We start from the raw sequence: 19,647 nt of genomic DNA on the forward strand, positions 1-19,647 counted from the left end.
ATATATCATGGTAGGGAAAAGAAACAATGTGGGGGGTGTGTGGGTGTGTATATAGAGGTTAGAAGTGTCTTGTGTGGAATGCAGTTAGGTTTACAAGTTGGGGAGTGTGGGGATAGATATGGCTGAGTGGAAAAGCTAGCTATGACACAGGAGAGTCATGTATTAGAGTGGACAGGTGTGGAGGATACTAGTCCAGCCCAGAACTCCTCTGCAGTGGAACTGAGAAGCGCAGAGTATGTTGATATACTGGTTGTGGGACACAGGCTAGATAAATCTGGCAGATTGTGGAAAATACATGGATGGAGAGATCGGGGGTACTCGCAGGCTAGACCCTGAAGGAGGGAATGAGAAGTCTGTGTAAGAGGTGTGTATGTAGTGGTCCTGTGGGTGGATACAGGTTCTGGCAGAAGTCTAGATAATTGCTGTGGTATAGGAGGAGGTGGTGGCACTAAGTAGGGGCACAGCATGATGGACTCCAGCTAGATATTGCAGGTTGTAGAAAAGTAAGTTTTGAGTGGTAGTGAGTACTTACCAGGATAGGCCCTGGAGAAAGACATGGGATGTATAAATACGGGGGTGGAGTGATGAAGCTCAGCTTGCTTCTTATCCACAGACATCTAGAAACCCAGGGATTATGTTTCAAATAATCACAGAATATCTTAGCAAGCATTGATGTTTATATAGGAAATGCAGCTCTCAGAAATGTCATCAGCTTCTTCCACTTAACTCCAGTCTACTCTACTCTATGTACCCAGAAAACACAATGCAAGAGATGGCCTCTCTCTAGATATTGTGGGCACCACACTGCATTGTAGATTTATGGGAGAGCCATAAAAGTTTATTCTCTACTGTCCTCTTCCCAGAGCTGTCACCCAGCTCTTTTCCATGAACTAGCGACAGACATCAAGGGTACACCGTTTGTATGAATTCTTGTTCACAGGGGATTTAAGGCTTATCTTTTACTAGGTGAAGATGAGAATCATTGCTATATTCAAGTTAGCAGGATTCACATTTCTCTTTCATATTCACCTGTCCATTGTCCACTTGTTTCTTGAGTTGGCTTCTCTCTCACAGTACCTTGTCAACAGCAGACAACAGTTATCAAAGCATTTTCTCGACATCTGTTGCCTTGTTCTGCCTGAGCAAAGGCCACATGTGTATTAGTGCGATAATCTTTATTAGCTATCATAGGTGACAGTTTTACCCAGTTCTGGCTTTCATGTCCAATGGATGGCTCCTCATTGCTGGGCACCTGGCCCTAAGCTAGGTCTGTGTTTTAGGATTTGTTACCGTAGCATTTAAGGGACTGATTCCTGATATATCAGATAGGCAGGACCCTACAGCCGTTCTGCTTCACCACAAGAATAGTTTGTTACAGTTTCTTCTTCATCTTTACTACATTCCATCACTGGCTGTGGCCTCACAGGTAATCTCCATGATTTCTTCTAAACTCATCTTTATTTGTAACTATTCAACCTCCAAAGGTTTCCTAGGAAATTCTTACCACTTAAAAAATATTGCTACAAAAACTGGACTTGGTGGCCCATGCCTATAATTCCAGCCCTTCCTAGGAAGGCAGAGACAGGTGGATCTCTGTGAGTTCAAGGCCAGCCTGGTCTACAAAGTGAGTCCAGGACAGCCAAGGGTACACAGAGAAACCCTGTCTTGAAAAACAGAAATACTAGTTTGCATTCCCACCAGCAATGAAGGGGTGTTCCTCTTTCTCCACATCCTCGCCAGCATGTGGTGTCAGTTGAGTTATTGATCTTAGCCATTCTGATGAGTGTAAGATGGAATCTCAGTGTCGTTTTGATTTGCATTTCTCTGATGACTAAGGAGGTCAAGCATTTATTTAAGTGTTTCTCAGCCATTTGATATTCCTCTGTTGAGCATTCTCTGTTTAGTTCTGAGCCCCATTTCTCTATTGGGTTATTTGGTTTGGTGGTGTTTAATTTCTTGAGTTCTTTATATATTTTGGATATTAGACCTTTGTCAAATGAAGGGTTGGTGAAGATCTTTTCCCAGTCTGTAGGCTGTCGCTTTGTTTTCTTGACAGTGTCACCTGCCTTACAGAAGCTTCTCAGCCTCATGAGGTCCCATTTATTAATTGTTGACGTTAAGGCCTGGGCTGTTGGTGTTCTGTTCAGGGAGTTGTCTCCTGTGCTTATGTGTTCCAGACTCTTCCCCACTTTTTCCTCTAACTGGATTAATGTCTTTGGTTTTAAGTTGAGGTCTTTAATCCACTTGGACTTGAGTTTTGTGCATGGTGACAAATAGGGGTCTAATTGCTAGTACAACCACTTTGGAAATCTATCTGATGCTTTCTTAGAAAAATGGGAATAGGGCTTCCTCAAGACCCAGCTATTCCACTCCTTGGAATATACCCAGAAGATGCACTACCACACAACAGGGACATATGCTCAACCATGTTCATAGCTGCCTTATTCATAATAGCCAGAACATGGAAACAGCCTATGTGTCCCTCAGTAGAAGAATGGATAAAGAAACTGTGGTACATTTACACTGCGGAATACTACTCAGCTATTAAAAACAAGAAATTTCCGAAATTTGTGGACAAATGGATTGAAGTAGAAATTATCATAATGAGTGAGTTCACCCAGAAGCAAAAAGAGACAAATGGTATATACTCACTTATATCGAGACATTAGTCCAAGGGGTACGTCCCCACGAAAAACTTTACCTACCAGGAAAGTGGGTCAGAGGGGAGGACATCCTATTGAGACTTTAGGTGTAAGAAGCCTGGGAGAATGAGGAAATAGAAGGATCCAGAGGGTCCTGGAAAACTACAGGCGGGTCTGGGCCCTGGGGTCCTCCTCAAACTATGGCACCAGCCAAGGAAAATATAGGCGGTAAACTTTGAACCCCCACCCAGACCAGCCGATGGACAGGGCATTCTCCACTGTTGAATGGAGAAGGAGATCTGACTTTTACGCAAACTCTGGTGCCCCATATTTGACCATGTCCCTTGGATGGGGACGCCTGGTGGCACTCAGAGGAAGGATAATAGGTCACCAAGAAGAGACTCAATACCCTATGAGCATATACAGGGGGAGAAAGTCCCCCTCAGTCACAGACATAGGGGAGGGGAAATGGGGGGAAAAGTGGGAGGGAGGGAGGAATGGGAGGATACAAGGGATGAGCTAACAACTGAGATGTAATATGAATAAATTAATAATAAAAAAGGAAAAAAAAGAAAAACAGAAATACAAAAACAAAAGAAAAAATGTTACTACATTTTTTTGATTACTTGCTTCTTTTCTTTTTTTCTTTTTGGCTTGTTGCATTTAGAACAACAAAGCATTTGCAGGGCACAGGAGTTTTTAAGTGTATTTGATCTGCATTTTTACCATGTGCTATTCTGGTCCTCTGTTTAGAACATAAAAATCATTTCCACAGCAACTAATTATAGTATAAGTCACAAATGCCAGATTACTACTGCTGTGGAGGTTGGAAGCAACCATCATGCAAATACTAAAAGCTTCTTATTTTGGAAGTTCTTCCCTGAGCTATTACAAGCTAATAAAATGCAGAGAAGACATATAATATCTAAGGCAAACATGAACTTTTCACATCAGCTTTATGTGTGATAAGCCTGACACAAATCAGAAGAGGATGATTTTCTGCCTCACATTAAACCTTTGCTAAAGATTAGTTAAGCATGTCTGGAAGGGACTATTATGACACCTCATTTCTGTTGTGTTGATCTATGTCTCAAGCCCTCCACAACATCACTATCCCTTGATCACTGTATACTAAATCTTTTTACCAGGTAGAGTACCTGTTTTAGCTGGTCCAGTGTTTTTTTCCCATGCGTCCCGCATACATTTTAGAATAAGCTCCTCTATGTGTATAAACACACGACTTGGACCCTAAAAGATTTGCATTATAAACATATGGATCTATTTAGGAGGGCTAACACGTGTATACTGAGTCTTCCATACTACAAACACAATATGCCTCTTGATTTATTAGATCTGTGGTTCTTTTCCTTAGCATTTTCTAATTTTAGGCATAAATGTTTGCTGACTGAATAATTAAGAACAGATATTCCCTGACTATGAACGGGTTTTATCCTGGCAAGCCAATTTAAAACTGAAAAATATTTTAAGTCAAAAATGAGCTTAGTACAGCTAAACTGCTGCACACCATGGCTTACAGCATAGCACACTGCAGAATGCTATTTGTCCCTGTGACTGAAGGCCTGTCTGAGGACAGCATCTCATCACTGCCTACTTGGAGAGAGCACCATACTGTGTATCACTATCAAGGAAAGCTATTTGATGTCCGGCTATAACTACATAGTTTTCACACCAGGGTAAAGTAAGAACATCCATGTGGAGGTCTGTGTAGTCTCACTACAGAGACTACAAATGATGTTGTTTTTAGTTTCACTTTCTACATGTTTGTTGTTAGTTTAAAAGAATGTGATTTGATTTATGTATGTTGATTTTGAGTCTTTTGACTTTGTTGAACTCATATTAGTTCTATAATAATAATAACAACAACAACAACAATAGCAACAGTAACGTGTTTAGAGCCAGGTGATGGTGGCACACACCTTTTATCCTAGCACCCCTGGAGGCAGAGGCAGGCAGATCTCTGAGTTCAAGACCAGCCTGGTCTACAAAGCTATCCAGGACAGCCAAGGCTACACAGAGAAATCCTGTTTCGTAAAACAAAACCAAAAAAAGAAAACCTATTAGGGTTATAGTCTTTGGATAACAATCATGTTATCTGCAAACAGGGAGGTTTTGTTTCTTCCTTTCCAGTATATCTGTTGCTTCTTTACCTTATCTTGAAGTTCTAATGAGTTGTTATTCATTCCAGGGAAATGAAACTGATCTACCTTCCCCCATTAAGTACAATTTAGCTTAAAAAAAAAAAAATCAAACGATTTCTTTTTATCAAATTCAGGTTTTCAGGTTGTTCTCCTCTCTTTCTTCTTTTTTTATTTTTATTTATTTTTATTTTACAGACAGGATTTCTCTGTGTAGCCTTGGCTGGCCTGGACTCACTTTGTAGATCAGGTTGGCCTTGAACTCATGGAGATCCGCCTGCCTCTGCCTCCCAGAAAGGCATGTGCCACCATGCCTGGCCTTACTCATGATTTTTATCATGAATTTTGAACTTACTTTGCAACAACTAACATGATCCTATTACATTATGTTGATTGATTTTTGCAAGTTGAAACACTGTTTCACTGCTGTGATAAGTCTCTCTTGGACATGGTGTACAATTTTTATAATTGTTGCATTTGAGTTTCTATTATTTTTATGGAATTTTATTTATGTCTAAATTCCACTAAATTCACTAGTAATATTAGTCTTCACTCTGCTTTAGTTTTAAATTTTCATCATCTGGTACTGGTTTCACAGAAGGGATTCTTTCTATTTTGTATAAACTAATGTCACGTCTCCTTTTATAGACCTGGTTAAATTCTCAGCAAACCTGCCAGGTGTGACGGTGCATGCCTTTAATCCTAGCATTCAGGAGGTGGAGGCAGGTGGATTGCTGTGAGTTCAGGACAGCCAAGGCTACACACAGAAACCCTGTCTCGAAAAAATAAAACAAATTTTCAGCAAAACCATCTAGGCATGGAGGTTTCTTTTTCAGGAGCTTTCAAGTTACAAATATAATTGTTTAATAGTATGGGAATAATCAAGAACCAATTTCATTTTAGTTAGTTTCTAGTAGTTTGGGGTGGTCAAGACACAGTCTTTTTGAGAATGAAGTTGCCTCTTGTGTGCCCTTTACTCTGAGGAGGGAGCTGTGGGGACAGAAAGACATAGCACATGGGCAGAGTGGCTTTTCAGAGTTCTAGCCTTTTAGAGGACACCACTTCTGAAAAAGAGGCAGCAGGCCTCTGTGGGATATGAGGAGTCTTTGGAGAGGCTGATGATGAGATGTCAAGAACATAGATTCCGCATATTGAACTCAAGGTGGAAGAGGCGAGTCCAGTCTCAAAATGGAGGGCCATGATCCAAAGGAACCAGAACAGCTGAGGAACCTGTTTATTGGTGTCTGAGCTTTGAAACCACAGATGATAGCTTAAGAGAACATTTTGAGAAATTGGACACACTTACAGGCTGTGTGGTAATGAGAGATCCCCAAACAAAATGTTCCAGGGCTTTGGTTGTGTGACCTACTCTTGTGCTGAAGAGGTGGATGCTGCAATGTGTGCTCAGCCACACAAGGTTGATGGGCGTGTGGTGGAACCAAAGAGAGCGGTTTCTAGAGAGAATTCTGTAAAGCCTGGTGCCCATTTAACAGTAAAGAAATTTTTTGTTGGTGGTATTAAAGAAGATACAGAAGGATATAATCTGAGAGATACTTTGAAAAGTATGGCAGGATTGAAACCACAGAAGTTATGGAAGACAGAGATAGTGGAAAAAAGAGAGGATTTGCTTTTGTAACTTTTGATGATCATGACATAGTTGATAAAATTGTTGTTCAGAAATACTACACTATTATTAATGGGCACAATTGTGAAGTGAAAAGGCTCTTTCTAAACAAGAGATGCAGTCTGGGGGATCACAGAGAGGTCATGGAGGTGGATCTGGCAACTTTGTGGGTCGTGGGGGAAACTTTGGAGGTGGTGGAGGTAACTTTGGTCATGGTGGGAAGTTTGGTGGAAGAGGAGGCTATGGTAGTAGAGGTGGTGGCAGCAGAGGTAGTTACGGAGGTGGGATGGTGGGTATAATGGATTTGGAGGTGACAGTGGCAACTATGGTGGAGGTCCTGGTTACAGTAGTAGAGGAGGCTATGGTGGTGGTGGACCAGGATATGGAAACCAAGGTGGTGGATATGGTGGAGGAGGAGGAGGATATGATGGTTACCACGAAGGAGGAAATTTTGGTGGTGGTGACTATGGTGGTGTGGGAACTATAATGACTTTGGAAATTATAGTGGACAACAGCAATCAAATTATGGACCCATGAAGGGGGGCAGTTCTGGTGGAAGAGGCTCAGGCAGTCCCTATGGTGGTGGCTATGGATCTGGTGGTGGAAGTGGTGGCTATGGTAGCAGAAGGTTTAAACACACACACACACACAAAGAAGGGAAGAGAGAGAGAGAGAGAGAGAGAGAGAGAGAGAGAGAGAGAGAGAGAGAGAGAGAGAGAGAGAAAGGCAGGAGAGAAAACAAGGAGTTGTCAGGAAAGCTGCAGGTTATTTTGAGACAGTGGTCCCAAATGCATTAAAGGAACTGTAAAAATCTACCACAGAAGGAATGATGATCCATAGTCAGAAAAGTTACTGCAGCTTAAACAGGAAACCCTTCTTGTTCAGGACTGTCATAGCCAGTTTGCAAAAAGTGCAACTATTGATTAATGCAATGTAGTGTCACTTAGATGTACAGTCCTGAGGTCTTTTATCTGTTGTAGCTTTTTCTTTCATCACATCAGGTATATTGCCCTGTAAATTGTGGTAGTGGTACCAGGAATAAAAAATTAAGGAATTTTTAACTTAAAAAAAAAGAACATAGATTCAAATGAATCCAATCACTCCCACTGCTTAGGTTTCTCTAGTGCTTAGGCTGTGTGATAAGATGCGGCAGTGGGTATCACCTGGAGCTCAAAACAGCAAACAGAAAAGAGAGGGCAAAGGCACCCTCATCCCTGAAAGGACAGCTGCTAGGACTGTAAAAGGAGAGGCTCCAAGTGATTACACTTATATCCAGTGAACCCGACTAAGTGTCAACAAGACCTGTGGTAAAGACAAGAGACAAACGACATCACTACATGAATGACAGGCACAGGACAGATAGGTGCTGGGCAGCTGAGCATGGGAGCACGCCACTGAGGACTAAATGTGCATCTGGTGGTATGAAGATTCAGGAAGGCAGAATCTGAGAGAGGGCCACGGTCAAGTTAGAGGCCACTTGTATTAAAGGGCAGCATTACAGAGGGTAAAGCTAAGAAGGAGGGCAGAAGATGGGACAGAAGGAAAGATAGTCCCTGGAAGACGACAAGTGGATAGACTCTGAGATGATGCTTAAAATCTAGACTTGGCTCCTGATCATAGCCTCTATGATGTAAAATTCCTCATTTCCATCCAGAACCCTCTTATTGTTCTTTGTATAGATTTGGTTTGTCTTAGTCACTGATTTATTGCTGTGAAGAGACACCATAACCATGGCAACTCTTATAAAGGAAAGCATTTAATTGGTGACTTGCTTATAGTTCCAGAGGTTTAGTCCATTGTCATTATGGCAGGGAGCATGGCAGGCACGCTGGAGATGTACTTGAGAGCTACACCCTGATCCACAGGCAGAGAGAAAGACTAGGCCTGGCAAGGGCTTTTGAAGCCTCAAAGCCTACTCTCAATGACACACTTCCTGCATAAGGGCCACAACTCCTAATCCTTTTAAGTGACTAAATATTCAAATATGTCAGATGATGGAGGGGCCATTCTTACTCAAACCACCATACTGTTCATTCCTTGTATCTGCCTATTTCCCTGTTGCCCCCACCAAACACAATTTTTATGGTTACTCACTCTGAAGTTCATCTTAGCACACAGTAGTACTATATTCTCACTCCCAACCCTAGCTCTTTGACATAAAATAGTTCCTGACTTTTATTATGCAAATAAGAGTCTGTGGTGCTGGTGTTCTGGTGAATGCACAAGAAGCCTAGGCTCTGTGTTCTCTACTTATCCTGCACTCACTCAGCAGATGTTCTGCAAGTGCCAGAGCTCAGTGCGGTGCAGCAGGGAACAGAGTTGGTGCTACAGTGCATCTGTGCATTGGGCAGGGAGCAACTAAGCTAGAAAAAGTCAGGTTGGGGTGTCAAAGAGCACCCTTGGATTCAGGAGTGCAGGGCATGCTTGGATGACATTGGGGAAGAGCCTTCCTGAGTACAAAGTAAAGAGAGGCTTGAGTGAAGTGAACACCATTTGTGCTGGGGACTAGCCAGAGAAGACCAGTAAGTAGGCCATTGCAGCTGGGGCCTAAGCTGGAGGTATGCAGTCCTGCCCCCATGATGATCACATGCCCCGGGGAAAACTGACCATAAAGATGAGTACTTGAGAGGCAAGTGCAGGACCATGTGTGGGGGCCAGGGACATCCTTTCTGGAAGGCTCCTGACACAATCAGTTTTCAAGAGGTGAGATGAAGGTGAGGGAAAAGGAGGAAGTCACAGAAAGCTGGTGGAAGAAGCTCAAGGTGAGAGGAAGTCAATACCTGTGGTTGAAGAGAGGGGACAGTGGCAGCTGAGACAGGGACCTTCCACCAGAACCCTGTACCTTCTATTATAGCAGAGTCCTGACTGTGCTAGCAGTGACATATCTGTTTAAGTGAGCACCCCTCATGATCCAAGCCAGTTTCAGTTTCTTAGTTTTTCCTCATCAGAGCAGAGCCAGCTGGCTTCCCTTTAACTGGGCAGCACAATTCTGCTTGCAAAGTGAGGTATAGCAGATGATTGCAGTGGGTTCCATGGAGCACCCTGTTACTCCAGACCAGAGGAATATATGAAATCAGAACCCTGCACCCGATCTTTTCACCCACCTAGCAGGTAGCTAGCTGTTCTTCCACTAGAAGGAAGAAAAGTTAGTGCCCAAGAATGGTGATTCAGAAAAACAGGTGGACTCTGACGGTAGAGAGGCACACCTCAATAAAACCTGAAGTCACTGGCTGCTGGAATTCCCAAACAGTGAGCCATAGTGTTGGAGGCTGCCACCTGAGCCCATAGATTGCTGCCCATTGAATGGCAGGGGTTGGGGCAGGTATGAAAAGGACGATGGCCTTCCAACAGGAGGCTCATAGATCACACATGCAGCACCTGAGCTCCTTCTGTGACTTGCACTTGCTATTTTTTCATTCCTCTTACACTTGTTTTTAGAGGGACAAGTCATCAGTTCTTTCATAATTAGGAAGCATTTGGCATTCTAGTCATTCTATGTTTATTTCCAAAATGATTAAGCCACTAGAGAAAAATTTAACTTCTTTTTTATGAAAATGGCTTTGGAATAACTTCAGACTTTTAAAATCATGTCAGCATTCCTGCAGATCTGATACTATTGTGCCTTGTTATCTTACCACTGTGAAGTCAGGGTAGAAAATACATCATCTCTTTCAGGTTCCTGGAATAACTTCAAAAGCTCTGGATCCCCAGATAAATGTGCAAGAATGCGTAATTCAATCTGTGAAAAGTCTGTGAGACAGAGTTCTGGGTCAATTTTGAATTCACCAGTCACTGGCTCACCCCAAGCCACTCTCAGAAGGCCTCCCCGTGGGCTCAAGGTCAACACACCTCTTCCCATCTGCCAGGCTCCCTTAGCCTTAGGACTGCTGGCTCTTTTCTATGTCAGCAATCCCAAAGACCTGTTCTTCCTCTTACAAGGTCAACAAAGCCTCTAGGACTGGCAGTGTTCATTCATTCTTTACATTCATGAGTTTTACAAAGGCCTCCTGTGTGCCAGGATCCCCTTGGGATGTACCAGTGAACAATACAGACACAGAACCATTCCTCCATAGCACTTACGTTCTAGGAGATAGTCTGAGTCAATCATTTGGTATGTCAGAGGGAGAGAGATGGAAAACATGGGTCAAGGTATGGTTTGGGAGAGAGCACTGTGTATGCAGAAAGTTGGTGTCATGGTGTTGTAGTCAGTTCCTCTGCTTCTAGACCTCAAGAAAATTACAATGAACAAAGACAGAAGAGGAAAAAGGAAGGGCTCCAGAGGTTTGAAGTTCAGGGGTGCAGGGGCTAGCAGGGCTGCTTGAGTTGGCAAGGGGAGGGAATAGGGGGAGAACAAGGAGGAGAAAGTAGATTGAAGGAGTTATGCAGGGGTTATCTGGGATCAAAGTACAGCAAAATGAGGCCCTGAAAGCCAAAGACCTGCTATTCTTTAATGTGAGTAAGAAATCTTTGTTTCATAAAGATGCTTGATTTAAGATTTATTTGCAAGAATGAGTTCTATATGTATTTTTGCATTATTTAATTATTAAATATTTGAACTACATGAAAATGCCCAAAGCAAGTGGCATTCCTCCACCATCCTATACATGTACCTGCTGCCAGGAAGGTGTGGCCTTCAGAGGAAACAAACAGGGTTCTTGGAGAGATGGTGACAGTCTCTTCTTCTTTACCTGAATTCTCATTTCAAGATCATGTAATGAGTTTCACTATCAGCTGACTTGCAATAATTCTTCATACAGAGCTATTTCAATATCATCCATAAACAAAAGCCTAGATTTTAAATTTTGTGACTATATCTAATAAAACAAATAAAAAATAAATACCTCTGGAAGATAACAAATTTTCTGTTAACAAAATTCTCTGCTCTGTCTAGAATTATAATAAAGAAAGGAAGAACTCAGACATTGACACCCCAAACCACTGAGACAGAGATTCACTGACTAGAGGATCTACGCAGAGGCCATGCACCTGCAGTTCCCACTGGAGACAGCACAAACGGTAGCAGAGACACGGGTACTGCGGCTTTCTCTTGGTCCTGCTCACGGTGACTGCATTTTTACAAAGGAGGGCTCATGGCTTTGGTGATATTACTGTGTCTCCTTGGTCAATGCTCATAGCAAAGCAGCAGCACTGACCTGGCCACAGGTTAATGGGTGTGGACATCCCAGTACCCTTTACCAGACTAGAGTTTTCTGTTTAAGAAATGTGACCATCAGTATTACAGTGGAACAGCTCAAAATAAAGAAGAATTTTCAGATGCTTTTATAGACATCCCCAGAAAACTTTAGATTTTGTTAAAAGCCAGTGCTATTGTGTGCACATTTGTTTGTTCTTTATTGGGAAGTTGGTGGGGGAAGGACAGTGGGAAGAGAGATATTTCCCTGGTATAATTACCATCTATTTTAATGTGTAAACTGCTAAAAGGGAGGTGCTATATCACTTCAGCTGCTTTTTATTTTTTCAGTGTAGGTTTAAATACTGGTCATGCAAACATAGGGAAGATTTTTAGAAAAAAGCAGTTATATTGTAAGAAAGTAATTATAAACACTCCTGGTTTTTGAGAAATGCTCACAAGATTTTAACCAGACAGGAAGTAATATTTTACCTTTTAAATTCCGAGGCTTAGAAATCTGAATTGGGTGCTTGGAGATACCTTGGATATTCTGTCAATAAGATAATAGCTTTAGTTGAAATGTCTACTCTTAATTTGTACCATTCAAGATTATTTAAAATACATAGTATTTTATTAAATATATAATGCCAACATTCATGCAAAAGCATATTATCACATAATACAACTGCATAATATGAAAGTTTCAATGCAGACACCACAAATGACAATCAGCAAGTGTGAGAACTGCCTTGACTCTGGCCTGTATAAGCCTGTGTACATACAGTGACTTGAAAGTAGCCCAAATTATGAACTTTCTTAATTGTAAAAATTATAATATGCTAAAGGTAGATTTCTAAGAAAACTGTCCATTATACTTTTAATTTAAAAGTACTTTTGAGCTGAAATGTAGCACTGGATGATCATGCTTCATTTCTTGAACTGCCCACAGCACAGGAAAACAAAATCCCCACCATGCTTTAACATGAAAATTCTGGTCTCAACTTTGTTACAGCCCCTCCCTGCTCCTCCTGGTGCTTGGTACCTGCTTCGGCCTTAGCTTATGACTGATAGTGGCTGTATCATTTATAAGTCCTCAAGAGACTTTTTTTTTTGAGTGCCTTTGCTTTCCACCTTTACCAGGGTGGTGGTGGTGGTGATGATGATAATGATAATAATAATAATAACAGCCATGTTCCATACTGTCTCCACTGTTCAAATCATGAGTGTTTCTGTCATCATGCTATCATATGCTTGGCAGGACAGTGAACAGCAGGCTACTTTGGTAATGTAATTTTCTGGGTACTAGTCAGTCTTGGCCCACTGACTAGCTATGATGAATTATAGGTGCCAAATGCTGCCCATCAAAGCCCATCTTTCAGGTGACCCTTTTAGATCTCACAGAAACACAAGAGGTGTGGGGCAAGTATTTCACCTCCCTTGCATATGTGAACTTACTACAGTTGTGGTTACCTGCACAAGCCCTGCACGAAATCAAGCAAGTTAAAATTCTAGTTTGGATAGGAGAGAGGCTACTGAAACCTGCACAAAATCAAACCTGTTAAACATCCTAGCTCGGATTAGGGAGAGGTCCCTGAAGCCCCACCTCAGCTGAGGAGCCTTTGGCAGCTACTGATGGATGGGGAGAAGAGAGTAATTTTTCTTTGTTGGAAAAGTGGCTGTTGGCAGGTTACTTATACCCCAGTGGATGATCGCATATCCATGAACATATGAGCAACACTAATTGAACTCAGTGGGTTAAAAACAAAATAAAAAAAGAGGCGTAAAATTGGAGAGATGTTGGGAGAGTCCTAGGAGAATTTAGATTGGGGAAGTGGAGTGTGGATATGATTAAGATCCATTGTATACATGCATTAATTTTTCAAATGATAAACAAACATACTTAAGACAGCATTTGATTTAAAGTAATGTAAAGATAAATCTCATATTGGAATTTTGTTTCAATCACATAGACACAAAATATGAACTACTTAGACAAACCCACAAAACAAACAAAAAAGCACCTGGCAATAAATGGCACTTCCAGAGTAGAATAATAAGGTGCTTCTATACCATATGGAATCAGTGACACCTTGGTGACTAAAACCAGGCAGCAGGAGAAAGAAAATGCTAGCCAACATTCTTAAACATAGGCATAATGACTCTTAACAAATTATTATCAAACCAAACCTAGTAACACAGAAGAAGGATTGTATATCATGACCAAGAGAGAATTGTCTTAGAAATGCAAGGTTGGTTTAAAAACCCAAAACAATTAATACATTGTATTCATGAAATAGAGGGCTTTAAAACACAGTGACATCATAACAGAGCAGAAAAGGGCAATGGCAAAACCCAAAATTCATTCAGACTAACCCTGTACCAAATACATGCTGAGGTAGCTCATCTAACTAGGAAAAGGGAATTTTTCAACATAAATATTGTGTAGAACTCTTACTCATTCTGAGTAATTTCACTGTCTAAAGCTGTGCTAAGGAGGCCTGTGCTCCCCACCTATCAGAGTCAGATCAGCATCAAGCCAAACTGCAGTTAGCAGCTCTTAGAAAGCACTGTAGGATTAAGACCAACCAGCAAACAAGGGCTCAGGTCCTAACATTATGTCTCACAGAATGCAGCATGGTAGATTTTTGTTTTGTTTTTGTTTTGCATGGCTGTTTTGCCAAAATAAAGGTAATACATGGGTTTTCTATTAGTTCTTAGAAAGTAGTAATTTTAAGTTAAGTTTAGTGTGCTTAGATGAATTGTAAAGGAATATTTTTGATAATCAAATTTTGTCTTTATAATATATCAAGTAACAGGATGATAGAAAACTCACCAGATATTTAATTTACATAGTGCACTTTAACCACCTCAAGAAAAGTTAAAACATACTTCTTGTCCTTTGGTCATATGAAAGGTTAGCATCCTGAGAAGGAACTTTTTTCTTCCCTGGGAAAGACAAGACTGTAGCTTTTCCTCGTCCACTTCTGCTAACAGGTACTAAGATGAATTGAATGGTGTCTTATATTTTGATACCATGTTTTGCTGAGGCATGAATGGGAAATTTGGAACCCATTTTAGCAGAGGACTTCAGCCAGTATTCTGCATTTACAGCCGACAGGGCAGGAACAGTTACAACAGTGTCAGCCTTGAGCACAAGCCACAGAAACTCTGTGCCCTCCAACTGATGCTGGGGAAATATGAAATCACTGCACAAGGAAAATCATTTCAACCAGAATTGCTTCTATGAAATGTTCCCAATATGTCTACAGAACAGACCTATTAAACCTAAATAAATCAAAACCTAAAATAAAAACAGGGCTTTTGTTGTTGTTGTTTAATAAAGAAGACCAGAAACATCCCTGGAATCATCTGTTGTGTGGCATGGCTTTTAAAGAAAAAGAGCAAAATTATAGAGACATTATAAAATTATAAAGAGTTGTCACATGTCCCCATCTAGTTTCACCCAGTGAGCACCTTGAAGTTTGTCACAGCTCTAAGCTCCGGGCTTTGTTCTCATTGCATTTTTAAAAACCTAATCTTGATTTTTATATGTCAGTTAGTCATCATGTCTCCTTAGTGTTCTCTTAGCTGTTGGTTTCTTAGCATGCTTTACAATTTTGAGGAGGGCCTATCAGGTAGAAAACTCCACCCCTTAATAAGTTGGTATCTGTCTGATGCTTTCTTCATGGTAGCGGTGGGAGGAAGAAGATCATTCAAGTGAGGTGTCATGCTTACCCTGTTGTGTCAGGACACAGGCAATCCCCAGGACCTTCTTGCTGTTGGCACAGATATCTACACTTGAATAAGGCAGTATTCTAGCCCTCATTTTATAAAATTACTTTGAAATTTTCCCCTTTTCTATGCTATACACTTGAAGAGTAGATCACTAAGCAGAACCCAGAGGTAAGGCATTCACACTGTATTAGTTACTTCTGTGTCACCATGACCACAAGACCCAATTTAAATATATAAAGAAAACTTATTTTGGAAAAGATTTAATTTGGCTCCCAATTTCAGAGTGTACACTGCATCATGGCATGTTGGAAAGGGCATGGTGGAACTGGAACTGACAGTTCACAGCATGATCAGGCAGGAAGCTCACAAAGAGGATGTCAGCACTCGGTTAGCTTTTAGTCATTTCCTCTCTTTTATTGTCTCTTAAAATAATATAATATAGTTGTTCTGTATGTATAAACTGCTGAATTTGTTCCTGATAATTCAGAATTAACCTTGTTGTTATTTATACAACGGCAATAGGCAATCATAAGTCAAAACTATCCATTATATATCACCCATATTTGGTCTCATACAGGTTTGCCAGGTCCATTAGCACAAGAAAATGAAGAAATTGACCAATTATTAATAGGAAATGTATTAGAAACCTCAAACTTTCATGTTAATAACATATAAACAATAAGGGTTTAGGCTGGTCGTGGTGGTGCACGCCTTTAATCCCAGCACTCTGGAGGCAGAGTCAGGCGGATTTCTGTGAGTTCAAGGCCAGCCTGGTCTACAAAGAGGGTTCCAGGACAGCCATGGCTACACAGAGAAAACCTGTCTCAAAAAAAAAAAAACAAAAACAAAAACAAAAAAAACCCCAGAATACAAAAAACAAACCAAAACAAAAAACTCCCCCCCAAAATAATAAGGGTTTAGGACTAGAGAGATGGCTCAGTGGTTAAGAGCATTGATTGTTCTTCCAGAGGCCCTGAGTTTAATTCCTAGCAACCACATGGTGGCTCATAACCATCTACACTGGGGTCTGACGCCCTCTCTGGCATGTAGGTGTACATACCAATAGAGCACTCATATACATAAATAAATAAAATAAAATCTTTTTTAAAAAAAGACAGTAAAGGTTTAAAAAAAAAATGTAATCACCTGACAACAAGCTAAAGAAATTAAAAGAAATTTTCCTACTTGTTCTTTGTATAACCAAACTCCATTGGTAACCCTAGGGGTATCAAAAGAAATGGATGTGTCTCATTTTACAGAATTTGGAAAACTAAATTTTGCACACCATACCATAATACATATTTAGGGCTTCAATTGGCAACTTCTTTAAATTCTGAGAAGGCTGATTTCTAGGCATAAGGTTACTATATACTTTAAATGCTGATTTTTGTACCCCCCTCCATATCTGGTTGCAAGCCTTGTTCTGAGAATTTCCTGTCTAAATGTTGTATGAACTCTGTTCCCCAATTGTCCCCCTGATATATCAATAAAACAGCTTACAGCCAATCAAGAAGCAGGGGAAAGAATAAAGCTGGACTTCCTGCCAGCCAAAAGAGAAATTAGAAAAGGAAGTATGGTGTTGAAGTTATTTTTATAAAACTGTGTTGTGTCTCAGCTTATTTCTTAACCCAGCTATCACACAAATACTTGAGACTCTTTTATATTTTAAAAAAATTAGCTATTCAATACAATCTTGAGCAGTTTATGTCTAGTTTTAACCCTCTATGTTATTTTGTTTTACTCCCAGAAAACATCTCAGCAATACTTGCACTTTGTAGCTTTCTTTGGCTTCAGCTCTTTCCTCCTGATCTTCCTTAGACCTCTACCCATGGATGAATCCCTTGGCTTAATGCCTACTCTCCTAACTCTTTCGTCCTTGGCCAGCAGGAAGTCTAGCCCTATTCTCTCCCATTCTCATAGATTGGCTGTAAGCCGCTTTATTGATATATCAGGGGGACAACTGGGGAGCAGAGTATACAACATTTAGACAGTAAATTCTCAGAGTAAAGCTTGCAACCAGATTGGGGGGGGGGGAATACAGAAATCAGCATTTAAACTACACAATAACCTTATGCCTACAGTATGTGATTGAGCAGGGAGATTCAGCCACAGGTAGAAGTGCAAGAGAGATGAAGAAGATTCACCTGGAACAAAGAAAAAACTAAAAAGCAAGTAACTTGGGCATTTTTAGCAAAGATGGAGTCAGAATCACATAGAGGGGTAAGAACAGACTTAAACTACTCAAGATTGTGTTGTAAAGCTTTATAAACAAATATAAAAGAGTCTTAATTATTTGTATGCTAGTCAGGTTAAGAGTAACAGACACAGTTTTATAAAAATAACCTTAACACTGATTCTGTAATTACACATATACTGGAAGTAATGGCCATTATGGAGATACCTGTACAAATTAAGACTGACAATGCCCCTGCATATGTCTCCAGTAAGATGAAGCAATTCGTTGTGTATTATAATATAAAGCACATTACAGGTATACCACACAATCCTATAAGACAAGCAGTTGTAGAAAGATCTAATCATGCCTTAAAAGAAATTCTTATAAAACAAAAAGAAAGAATAAAGATCCCCAGAGATAAACTAAATAGTGCTCTGTTAACTTTAAATTTTCTGAATGTTAGTGAGAAAGGAAGAACAGCAGCTGAGAGATGCTGGGTTATGGAAAAAAAACTGTGGAATTAAATCTACCTATATACTATAATGATGTGTTAACATCAGGAAGGAAGTCAGTGAAAGTTTTGTGTAGGGGACACAGATTTGTTTATATTTCCACAGGAAATAAAAAGCTGTTGATATCATCAAAACTGATAAAGATTGGAATTGAGCAGGAGAGGGCTCCTAAAAACCTTGGCTCTTAGTTCATTGAAAATATCTCTGTTTATAATTTCCCACTACACCCAGAATAATTAATGGCTTAAAACAGAAGGGCGAAATATAGTGACAATTCTGACATTTTGTTTTCTTTAAAAATACTGTAAGAATATGTTTTCGTTTTAATCCCAGGTGTGGAGATATTTGGACTGTCCTTAGCAGCTGACTATGATTTACCTCATGCTCTAGCAGAGGTGTGGTTTTGTCAGCTGCAGATATTTTCTGCAATTGTGTGACATTTGAGATTCTGGGAACTTTTCAGAAGGTATATAAATGCTAGGGCTCTGAGAGGTGGGGTTGTTAGTCATTCAGAGGGTTGGTTGAAGTTTGTTAGTAGTAATGCTCAAAGAAGAAACAAATTAGATTCAAGGATCTCTGTCTCTCCCCTCTATCCTTCTTTCTCTCCTATCTAGTAATAGGGGGCAAAACTGTTAGGGGGATAAAAGATGGGAAAAAAAAGAACCCACAAAATAGCCAAGATCAGCTATAAAAAGCAACTGCATTTTTAATTCTCATCAGTAACAAATAAGAATGTTGATTTTTCCAATCCTCACCAGTAATTTTTTTTAATTAAAAAATATTTCAACTACCAGGTGGACTGGCTAGATGGCTCAGTGGCTAAGCACTTGCCACATAAACCTGATGACCTGAGTTTGATTCCTGGAGCCCACGTAAAGGTGGAAGGAGAGAACAGATTCCACAAAGTTGTCTTCTGACCTCCACACATGTGCTGTGATGTGTACACACATCACACACACAAATATCAAATTAAAATTTTTTCAGCTATAAGTGCTGGGGAGATGGCTTAGTGGCTAAAAGGGCTTGTCATGCAAGCATGACAACTGGGATTTCAATTCCTAGAATTCCTATTACTAAAACCCATATAAATACTGGGTAGGCATGGTGGCCCATCTCGAATTTCAGGTTCAGATAGCTGAGAAAGGAGACCCCACACAACAAGCTATGTAAGAAGACTAACTAGCTTTATTGGTGAGCTCTGAGTTTGAGTGAAAGATCTTGCCTCAAAGAATAAACTAGAAGAATGAGGAATATTTCTGCTATTGGCGTTGGGCTTCCACATGCACATATTCATGAGTACCTGTACACACATATGGTCACACACACACACACACACACACACACACACACACACACACACACACCACACCACACTCTATCAAGGGGCAGACAATGTTGTTTGTTGAGGATAGCTGCAAAAGACTCCTCCTCAGACTTTAGTAGATGTTGCACAGAGAGAAAATGTGCAACTGCTTTCAAGTTCTACTAGAACCATGTTCAGCAGTGGCAATGAGGAACGGGCAAAAATTCTTCTGGGCCTGCTCCTTTAATTAGACTTTACCTGAAAATGTCCCTTCCTAAGGCATCTGGCACAGGTAGGGTGAGAATTGCCCTTAACTGAGTAAATCAGTTTGAATTTAGTTTTGTGTTGATTCAGCTGAATTAATACAT

The 19,647-nt window shown here is 40.5% G+C and overlaps 1 protein-coding gene and 1 pseudogene across 2 annotated transcripts in view; one reads left to right on the forward strand and one right to left on the reverse strand.

Annotated features, from left to right (window-relative positions):
- Window positions 1–19,647, reverse strand: part of Poln (DNA polymerase nu) — a 121,463-nt gene that overhangs the window by 37,942 nt on the left and 63,874 nt on the right. For both annotated transcript variants that reach the window (XM_051165013.1, XM_051165014.1), the window contains 3 exons: window positions 12,046–12,103; window positions 11,033–11,110; window positions 10,058–10,172 (listed from right to left, as the gene is read on the reverse strand). In XM_051165013.1, the coding sequence (XP_051020970.1) occupies window positions 10,058–10,172; window positions 11,033–11,110; window positions 12,046–12,103 (251 nt within the window). The remainder of the gene's footprint in view (window positions 1–10,057; window positions 10,173–11,032; window positions 11,111–12,045; window positions 12,104–19,647) is intronic.
- On the forward strand, window positions 5,987–7,439 carry LOC127205481 (heterogeneous nuclear ribonucleoprotein A3-like; annotated as a pseudogene).

Source organism: Acomys russatus, chromosome 22 (assembly GCF_903995435.1).
Source record: "Acomys russatus chromosome 22, mAcoRus1.1, whole genome shotgun sequence".
Classification (NCBI taxonomy): Eukaryota; Metazoa; Chordata; class Mammalia; order Rodentia; family Muridae; genus Acomys; species Acomys russatus.